The sequence below is a fragment of the Echeneis naucrates genome, chromosome 22, assembly GCF_900963305.1.
Source record: "Echeneis naucrates chromosome 22, fEcheNa1.1, whole genome shotgun sequence".
NCBI classification, from domain to species: domain Eukaryota; kingdom Metazoa; phylum Chordata; class Actinopteri; order Carangiformes; family Echeneidae; genus Echeneis; species Echeneis naucrates.
Window position 1 is genome coordinate 11433319 of NC_042532.1, and position 10112 is coordinate 11443430.

General features: G+C 39.8%; 2 protein-coding genes across 3 annotated transcripts; one reads left to right on the forward strand and one right to left on the reverse strand.

Moving 5' to 3' along the window:
- Window positions 1-4037: 4037 nt before the first annotated feature.
- ccdc32 (coiled-coil domain containing 32) lies at window positions 4038-6252 on the reverse strand. The gene is made up of 4 exons (XM_029493619.1): window positions 6043-6252; window positions 5682-5934; window positions 5072-5225; window positions 4038-4804 (listed from the first exon to the last, which is right to left on the reverse strand). Exons 1-4 carry the CDS (start codon window positions 6043-6045, stop codon window positions 4612-4614), a joined length of 603 nt encoding a protein of 200 aa, XP_029349479.1. The 5' UTR covers window positions 6046-6252; the 3' UTR covers window positions 4038-4611.
- On the forward strand, window positions 5831-9831 carry pcmtl (l-isoaspartyl protein carboxyl methyltransferase, like). Of its 2 annotated transcripts, none has more exons than XM_029493617.1 (9): window positions 5831-6406; window positions 6840-6975; window positions 7648-7752; window positions 7866-7897; window positions 8009-8113; window positions 8216-8336; window positions 8436-8521; window positions 8755-8924; window positions 9180-9831. In XM_029493617.1, the coding sequence occupies exons 2-9, from the start codon at window positions 6858-6860 to the stop codon at window positions 9214-9216; spliced, it is 774 nt and encodes a 257-aa protein (XP_029349477.1). In that variant the 5' UTR covers window positions 5831-6406; window positions 6840-6857; the 3' UTR covers window positions 9217-9831. The 2 variants fall into 2 exon arrangements, with proteins under 2 accessions (XP_029349477.1, XP_029349478.1); XM_029493618.1 differs by having other exon boundaries at window positions 5832-6406; window positions 9144-9831.
- Window positions 9832-10112: the final 281 nt, after the last annotated feature.

A 10112-nucleotide genomic window follows, 5' to 3' on the forward strand; every position in this document is an offset into this window, starting at 1 on the left:
AGGTATGTCTGACAATAAATGAAATCCTTCAGGAATTTGTTCTTGTCTCAGCTATGTAGAAGTATATGTATAGTAACTCAGTCAATACTCAGTCAACAATTTACTTGCTCACACAGCATTAATGTCTTAGTTTCAGCTGTACTCTCAGACTGTTGCTAGTTCAAGGTATTACATTCAGTTCACTGTTAAACAAGGCCTATACAAACAGACAGCAAGAAAATAGACAGAAGTGATTGTTTGTAAGTAAACTAATTTGCTGTTGACTGAATCAAGCAGGGTGGCATCAATCTTCAACACTCTTGGTAGAGACAGTGACTGGCCATATTTTCCAAAATACTCAAGCTATCCATTATAAATCTTACTTGTTTCTCATGTATACCTGTAAGGGGAGCCATGAAAAGGCAAAACAGAGGACAGACACCAGCAGCAGGCAAAAGGTCTTCTTCCTCCGTCTGTTCCAAATAGCCCTTGCAGATCTTATTTGTAGACATGCTGTCAAGCTGGATGTGGTCCTCTGGTTCAGCTGATAAGATATAGCACAGTAGGAAATGGAGACAGCAGCCAGAGGGACAAAATAGGAGAAGAAGAGAATGAAACAAGAGTAGATGAGGCGCCCTCGCTCCTGGCCATCCCAGAATTCCTCACACACGGCCATTTGCATGCCTGCAGCTTGCAAGTCCAGGTAAACAGTGTGCAGTGCCGTCGGTGTGGACAAAGCCAGAGAAGACAGCCAAATGAAGACCACCAGACACCAGCAAAACTGGCAACCTGCCCTTTTGCGAATAGGATAAGCCACAACAACATAACGATCAACAGCAATGGCCATCAGGGACAGGACTGCTGCAAAGACAGCTGCAGACTGCATTACAGTGACAAAATGACACATATAAGATCCAAATATCCAGCCACGCTTGTCAAAAGCATAGGATGCCGTCAACGGGACACAGAAGATGGACATAACCAGGTCAACAAGCGCAAGGTTGCTAATGAGGAAGTTTGTGGTGTTGTGTCTTTTCTTGTTGTGCCAGAAGAGAAAAAGCAACAGGAGATTGCCAGAACAGGCGATCAGGACCACAACAGAGTAGAGCGGGATGAAGAGGAGCTTGAGGTTGAGCAGAAGGTCCAGGCCAGAAAAAGACGGAGGTGAGAATGGGGAGGTCAAGAAGAAGGGGAGGGGAGAGCTGCAGCAGGTGGAGGAAAAGGAGGATGTAGAGTCTGACAAGGGCGGGGATGGAGAAGGAAGCGCTGGGGTTGAGGAGTTCAGTGAATTCTGCCAGTCCATTGCTGCAGAAGCCAGAAAGGAAAATAACACATCACATCAAAATGCTGCATATTTTGCATATTTTATACCTGATTTACAATCTTAACTGACACATTTAATTGTGCAGCGTGATGATTGAGCCCAAAGTGGCATTAATCTGATGATAATATATGGAAAATGATGGGACGACTCATATTTTGACAGACTTGTTGATTAAAACGTTGAGGCATGACTTTTCAATAATATATCCATTTACTTTCATCTTCACACCATCTCATCTTCCTCTCTTCACTCTCTGCCTCTTGAAACCCTTTCCATCTCTGCTTTTTTCTCTCTCAGCTTTTAATAGTCATCACAAACAGCTAATTTATCTGTAATATATACTGACGTCAATTCCAGCTCTTAAAATCTGTATTTCTCACGGCTCTGATTTAAAAGATTTGCTTTAATATCAAGATAAAATGAAGACACAAGCTATCGCAACTCTTCCTACAGTGAATATATTTTGGGCTAGAGATCTTAATTTCATAATTCTCTTCCTACAGTGTACTTGTTCTATCAATTTTATTCATAAAAACAATATATGTTCTAAACTATCTACAAAGCCAACCAAAACGAAGGGAAAATTAGTACAATAGAGATTTAGTCAAATTTGCCAAATAAAATAAGAAAATTATTGGACGATTGTAAGTGGCAAGCCTTCTCTGGTCTCATGGAGAGCACGAGTTAGTGCTTATTAATGAACCACTTCAACCGCAAAACCTTCTGACCACAACATCTCATATTAATTTTCATACAGATCAGACAATGTGAATCTCTTTTCGGATAATTAACTCTGTCGTACTTAGATGAGCTGATAAGTAATCCATATAACCACGACTTATCTCTTAAGACACAACAACATACGATAATAACAATCCTGATAAATCCACCAGTATTTCAAATTGTGGAACATTTTAATTTTCTAAGGAATCAAAATTGCCAAGCTCCAGTGAATGAATTTTCAGAAAGGACCAAAAAAAACAAACAAACAAACAAACAAACAAGATACCTGTTAGAGACGTCAGTCAGACTGTGGTAATTTGTTAAGACAGGGAGATTGTGTCCTGTGTGTGCAGCTCAGTCCTACTCGTGTGCAGCCTCTCCTCTTCAGTGCAGCCAGCAATGATCCAGATAAGCGAGCAGTGATCATTCTGTCTCTGTCATCATACAGCATACAGTACGTGTGCATGCCAGGCAGTCATATGACCTACAGTATCATTTCAATCTCAGTCAGTATCACCCCCAATCACTAGTCATCTTAGTCTCCTGTGATATTGCTCTTGAGAACTATAGTGACTCCGTGACAAAAAATACATTTCTAAATGACTGCAACGTATTACAGTACTTTTTTTTTTTGTCTGTCATGAAATTATTATAATTTTCTTGGTGGAACTTACAATATGTGTGAGGTTTAATGCAGTCAATTTATAGTAACTCTGGTACATTTGATGTTATTTATTCTCTTGTATTATCACTCATTATCCCAATTTAATCAGGAAATGACAGTTTAACAGAGTATTGACAAAATTTTGAGAAAGGAAAATTCACAAATAATTATCTTGAATAGCCTGTGCTTGTCCCAGCGTCTCTGAATGATTTTCATCGCTGAATAGTACACATCCTGCTGTGTGATTTGTCACACTGAATATTTTCACCACTAACACAGAGACCAACAGGAGACAGCGGAACAAAAATTGAACAATTACGAGGCAAACCACGATCTTTCTCCAGAAGTACACATCTTAAATATTCAGATTACTAAACCCAATTACATGGTCATGACTATTTGCTGAAGCCGTCCAAAACAAGTTGGGCTGAGTGATTCGTCGAATGAGGTGCAAAGGATGATCCAGGACAAATTTTATGAACGTATACAAAAGGACAAGACTGATTTGGAGGTGAACTTGATTACAGGGGAAAATATTTAGGGATTTATAAATATTTTTCTTTTTAAATTTAGAACAAATTCTGACCACTGTCAATGCAATAAATTACAGCATATTGGTTTAGTTTCATTATTTACTTTTCCTGATGCCTTACTATCTGATAAATTCAACATAATTATTTGACAGGATATTGTTTTTTTCAGCACAAAGAAAAACAAATAACATTTTTTAATGTATAAATGTTTACTGTTGTTGAACACAGCAGGACACTGGGTGCCATCACCCGCCAGAGAGTGGATCCAAGAAGACCAGCAGGGACATGAGCTGCTTCATCTTCTCTCAGGTAAGTCTCTTGTGTGGGATCTCGCAGTGTTCGCAGTGAAAATGGTTAATATCACCTTAATAAGTTGGGTGAATCCACACCTCCCATGTCTTTGTCAACACAGATGTGGAACACAGGATAGCCACTGTAGACCAAATTAGGAACAAATGGGACAAACAAGTTCTCCAACAAAAGCAGTATAGTTTTGAGATATAGGACAGTCAATCCTGATGAAAAAGCTTATAATATTAAAATCAGATGTGTCTGGGTCCAAACACAAAAAGCTCGAAGCCCCATTTGATTACTTTCATGTGGTACCTGCATCTTGCCTGTTTTTTTTCTTTCGTGAAATGGGTCTTTGATATGATCAAGCAGGGCCCTGTAATTTCCTTGCAAAGGAATCAGTGCTGGTACACTATCCTCCATTCAGAAACTGTGCCTAAAAACAAGCCTTAAAACGCACACATGTACACATAGGATAACTACATATTACTACACTAAGACTCGGTGATGAGCAGTACATCAATAGAATCAACACTCCTTGTCTTTATTGAATGGGTAAAACAAATGTGACAAAAATAAAGACACTGTACAATAGGCAACAATATTGGAATACATCAAACTTTAGATGTCACAATCTTCTGACACAGGAAAAAAACTATTCTAGGAAAATAATGTTACTTACGTCATACAAGTAATTTACAAGAAAACTTAGTACTTCATTAACTTGGCATGTATAGTCGTGTTTGTGTCATAGTAGTCTAGTCATTACAGAGACTAGATACTTCTTTTGCTGCTAGAAGACAAGAAAAACCTAAATTTAAACCTCTTGGTCTGTATTTTTAATGGTTTTATGTGGCTGAAAGCTTGAAACACAAAGACAAAATGTGTGTGACTGAATAAATACTTCATACTCCGTTGCTGAGGATACAGCAAATAATGGCCAGCTGCAATTACGTCCCTGACCGCTAATGACAAAAGGTTTTGCCAAAAACAGCAGTATGACACAAACTGTTGGAAATTATGAGGCAGCTAACAAGTCCGCCTTAATGAATACTCGTCAAATTAGTCTTTCTGCCAGTGTTACTATTTTAACACACTCATTTTTCTGGGCTGGAAGTATCATCTTCCTCAGTGTTGTTGTCTCTCTCTCCCTCTGTGTCCTCTTCATTTTGTGTTTGATCTGGTCCCACTGGCTCCTTACACTGCGATGGCCTCAGCAGATATTCCAGCTCCTCTGCGCTAATGGCCACCTTCTCAGGAATCAACCACCTCTTGAAGTGTTCAAGGGCACTAAGAAGGGAGATACACAAAAAGTAAAAAGATGAGAAGGTCTATCTAAAGCACCTTACTGCTTTCGAAGCCCCAAGTGTGGTAACACAAAATTCGAAATAAACCTGTTGTTTACACCGGTGTGGAGAGGCATTGATTTGTCATACTGTGTGTTTGTGGGTGTAGTACTAGTAACACTAGTCTATGCTTCAGATTCAATGGTCATGTTTCCTTTGTGTATATAAAAAACAAATTTATTCACCAGGATAGCACAAGTCCATGTCCTACCTCTCATCCATGTTATCTCCTTGAAAAAGTTCTGAGGTCTGAGCATCGTGTAGGAATCTGTCCCAGCATTCTTTCTTAGCTTGAGACAATGAGCGCAACATGTCTCTTGACGTCACGTCAGTGGACTGGCCCTTTAACCTCTTAAGACGATTCTCTGTACCAAAATAAAAGGCACAACATATTGGATTTACTTGAATCAGTTATAATTGACATTTTGGGCTGGAAGAGCGCAAGAGCCATTATTTCTCTGTTTTTTCTTTCTTTTTTAAAATAATAATATAATATATATATATAAATCAGTAGAAAAGCTCAAGCAGGTCACTTCACCAGAAGTGATTTTAAATATTATTAGGTAATGGGAGCAGGTGCTTCTTGGGCCCAAGCTGAAAATACAACTATAATGATGGTTTGCTAATTTATTTTTTGCAAATAAATAGAAAGCATGAAAAAGCCACCTAGACTAAGGCACAATAGCTCATAAAATAAAATCAGAGGCAAAAACAAAAACAACGTTATCAGAGGGATGGCTTCTTTTGGTCCTTTTGGTCCTAACCATGTGGTCGATGGAAGTCTGGGTCAGCTAAGTGGATCATGTAGGGTTAGACATTACCTAAACTTGCTATGTAGATCTCAGAATCCTCCATGGGTTCCCAGCTGGCTCTGGGGGACCTAACATCTGCACAATTTGATTGTCCATTGACCCGGACTTGTTCTTGTGCAGCTGGCTGGAAGGAGTCTCTGAACGCTGTGTTCTCCGGCGCGACGTCAGCCTTCACCTCCGGCAGGCTGGAGCAGATCTCGGACCACAGCTCCCCGCTGGACCGGACCTGCTGTCGCTCGAAGTCGTCTGTCATTCCGGTGCCCTTACAGACGGAAACATCGACCGAGCTGCAGTTACTTTAAGGCTTAGGACAAATTAAAAAAAAGCACAGAAATGGACACAAGTCAAACGGAAACCGAGCACTATTTACCATTAAGGTTAAGAATAAGGGGCGTCTAACCTCCTTTACCGACTATTTTGGAGCACTTCAAACGGTCTGTCACCATCGTCAATAACAAATATGTCATCCCGACGTCTTACCTGGGTAAATAATTGGCAGGTCAACAGGTATTTATTCTGATACTTTTAATAAAAGATGTAAGATTAGCCTCCTAGCTAACTGCATCCATACTCTACAAGAGTTAAGGCGCAACAGCCCACTTCCTTATTTTGGGGGCATATGATTGGACACCTTAACTGCCTATCAAACTAAGGTCCGATGTGATTGGCCAGGTCTGTGTTTGCGCGAGAATGAACCAGGAAGTTTGTGTCTGCAGGAAAGAGCCGGGGCGAAGGTAAACAAGCTCTCTGACATCTGTTTATTTGTGTAATTCGTGATTGTAGGGTAGGGCAACACAACACAGCAAGAAGGTCGTGGGCTCGATTCCTGGGCCTGGGGCCTTTCTGTGCGGAGTTTGCTTGTTCTCCCCTTGCCTGCGTTGGTTTCCTCCCACCGTCCAAAGACATCAAGTCTGGGTTGATTGGTGACTCTAAATTGTCTGGAGGTCTGAGTGTGAGAGTGAGTGGTTGTTGTGTTGTGTTGGCCCCTCACCCAATGTGAGCTGGGATTGGCTCCAGCAGGCTTACTGTCTAGATCAAAGTGTGAATAACCAGCTTCTCAGGCATTGTTTACTGACCTGTTGCAAATTCACCAATGACCAACAGTCAGGTGTAATATCGTAGTTGTTTGATCTTGAGTAAAAAACACACAGTCATCATGCATTGCAGGGAGAACTAAGACAAGAGATGCGACCAGCGTTGCGCCTGGCAGCAGTGGCTTTCCCTATGGGTGTGCTGCTGTCTCGGACCATGGCGTGGATGTCCAGTGGCAAAACACATCCAGAGCTCATCAGCAGGCTGAGGGGTAATGGAATGACATCGTCATATTAAGTCTTTGCCCCAAACTTCTTAGATCCACACTGATGAGGTGTCAAAGATGGGTTTTTTTTTCCTCTTACAATGTGTGGATATCCACCAAGCCTGTGGAAGTGTGCATCTTTTTGCTTCATTCTGACTCAAAATGATAACGAGATTATTTCATTCCAAGTGAAGATGAACAGGGAACTTGACAAGCAAATTATTACTTTGTCCTTCAAACCATGCAGCATAATTATATGCCCTTTTGGGGGAAATTTTGAATTTTAAATGCTACTATTAGATTCAAAAGGTCTAAAAAAGGTGTCAAAATTGATGGGAAAGGGAGTAATACTTTTTTTTTTTTTTTTTTTTTTTTTTTTTTTTACATCTTTTCTTCATTTAAGCTGTTTGTAAATTTCAAGGCTCCAGTCACAGTTCATAAAGCTACAACTTATCAGAATAACCAAAGTCCCACTGCTCATAATTAGCATATTGACGGACCATCCAGGGTTAAGTATTGACTTAATTCTCTACTTTCCTTACAGCTGTTGTCTAGAAAGCCTGTCTGTTTTTCCTTAACATTATGAAAATATATTCCTTTTTTACTATCACTGCAACTTATCATTCAATTTTCAGTTCACTTCCAATGGAGCATCATTTCCTCTTCTCTCTCTGTTAGATCATGGAGTGATAAAGAGTGACCGAGTCTTTGATGCCATGCTGGCCACTGACAGAGGGATCTACTCTAGAGACTATCCTTATGCAGACTCTCCTCAGTCCATAGGTATTAATTTTATTCACTCGTAATAAACATGCACACACAATTATCAGATTGGTAGGTATGAGTTGATATGTTGTTCTCCAAAGTAAGCACATGTACATTGTTTTTTATTGCAGGCTACAGGGCGACCATCAGTGCACCACACATGGTCAGTAACAAGCTCTCACAGGACTTGAGTTATGCAGTTGGCAGAAACACTTGATTTGCTTAAAATCACCCCCTAGTTATTGAATAATTTCCTGTGGTCCTGGTTTTACAGCATGCTCATGCTCTGGAGCTGCTAAGTGATAAGCTAAAAGAAGGGGCATCAGCACTGGATGTGGGTTCAGGAAGTGGATACCTCACTGCCTGTTTTGCAAGGATGGCAAGTTCTGTATAAATTTGGCATGAAACTTATAATAAACCTATTATTAAATTAATAATGCAAATAATGAGTGTTCTTTTGTAATTTTCCTAATGTATGCAGACAGGACCCAGCGGTCGAGTGGTTGGCATTGAACACATTGATGAACTGGTCCAAATGTCAATAAAAAATGTTCAAGCCGATGACCCAGAATTGCTCTCATCTGGGCGTATCAGACTTGTTGGTGAGTCTTGTAACATGAAGGTCTTACCCCTTCAAATATAGATGTTCAAACTGCACAGCTATATGGAACTACACAAGTCATTCTAACATCTGTCCTCAGCGGGAGACGGAAGGCTGGGATTCCCAGAAGGAGGGCCATATGATGCAATTCATGTTGGTGCAGCTGCAGCTACTGTTCCTAAAGCTGTAAGGACACACATCACTTCTACTTTTGTAAAAATTAGTAAGAAAATAATAGAAGATAAAACGTACACATAAGTTAAGGTTAAAGAATATGCTGTAGTAAAGTGAAATAGAATAATTTTCACGTCTCCAGTTGACTGAATTTGTATCTTGAACTTCACCATCACCTTGTGACAGAGTCCTGTTTTCTTCTTCTACTTTCTTGTATTCTGTCCCTTTATCCTTTTTTTTTAAAGCTCTTAGAACAGCTGAAGCCAGGTGGACGACTGGTTCTCCCAGTGGGTCCCGATGGTGGCAGTCAAGTTTTAGAGATGTATGATCGCCAGAGTGATGGGACTTTCCTCAAGAAAGCTTTGATGGGAGTTGTTTATGTCCCCCTGACTGATAAGAGGCGTCAGTGGCCCGGGTATTTTATACAAATATTTTTTTACTTTTATTTACAAAGTCAGCTAACAACACCACTTTATGTACTGAGAAAAAAACCTTATCATTATCTTTGGATATTACCTCTATTAAGAAGTTCTGTAATCTTAAGAGTGCTTTTTGCAATTATTAGTCACATCCACCTACATCAAATAGCTTGTACCTGATGGCATCCATGCTATCCTTATCCCTCTCTCCCCAGAGGTGAGCTCTGACTGCAGTGTGGTTGCCTCCGCAGGAGATGGCATTGGTGCTGCGTCTCCAAGGCCCCATAGCACTCGTCATTGGTTCACTGAGCTCCAGAATGAACAACTACCTACTGCTGAGTTGTCACCTAGCAACATGTAAAGACAATTTTGCTCTATTTGCCTGATCAGGTTGTCTTCCAAGAGTGCTTCAAGAGTGAGTGAGTGAGTGAGTGAGTGAATGAATAAGTGGCTGCTGCTGGACTAATAACCTTTCTACCAGAATCCATAGAGACTGTAAAAGGCTAATAAGAATATTCTGGATGAGAGAAAATGGTTGTCTCATTATTATTTATGCATGAGTCAGTGAAGTTCACCAAAGACAAGATTACCACTGGGGTTTGTCCGTTCAATCCAGATTAATGCATTGTTGGTGAAATAGTGTTTGATGGTAAGGGAATTATTTTATTATGATTGTGATAACACATAAGGTCAAACAAAAGCATTGACAATGTTGTTTTAATAAAATTTAGAAAATGAAATTTAATGAACTGTAACTATAGAACATGTGTATGACTTTGTTACTCTCAAACAGAGGAGGCACTGTGCTAAAATTTTATTAAATGAGGAGAGATTTTGTAACTTAACTAATAGTATGATTACATGTACATATGAGATTTCTTAGTAAAACCTATTAAATGGATAGTCTATGGATTGTTGTCAATCTTTACTAATCTTTTCATATGTGTGTGTAAAAATGGGCTCAAATTGAACAGTGACGAAGAGAGCTGAAATTAATTAATGAGGGTAACATAAAGGCCCTACGCGACATTATCATCACTGTCAACACAAAGGATCATCAGAAGCATGATTTCTTTTTCCAGTGGCTTCAGTGCAACAACTGAATATTTTACACAAAATGCTCCATGAATTACACGTCATCATTATAGGGGACAAAATTACACATTAAAGAAAAGCGAATACAC

Coding starts and splice junctions, on each gene's coding strand:
- pcmtl (XM_029493617.1), top strand. CDS start 6,858: ATGCGACCAGCGTTGCGCCTGGCAGCAGTGGCTTTCCCTATGGGTGTG. Junction 6,976..7,647: donor GCTCATCAGCAGGCTGAGGG/GTAATGGAATGA, acceptor TCTCTCTGTTAG/ATCATGGAGTGATAAAGAGT. Junction 8,114..8,215: donor CTGCCTGTTTTGCAAGGATG/GCAAGTTCTGTA, acceptor TAATGTATGCAG/ACAGGACCCAGCGGTCGAGT.
- ccdc32 (XM_029493619.1), bottom strand. Junction 5,226..5,681: donor GATCTACATAGCAAGTTTAG/GTAATGTCTAAC, acceptor ATTTTGGTACAG/AGAATCGTCTTAAGAGGTTA. Junction 4,805..5,071: donor GGAGATAACATGGATGAGAG/GTAGGACATGGA, acceptor CTCCCTTCTTAG/TGCCCTTGAACACTTCAAGA.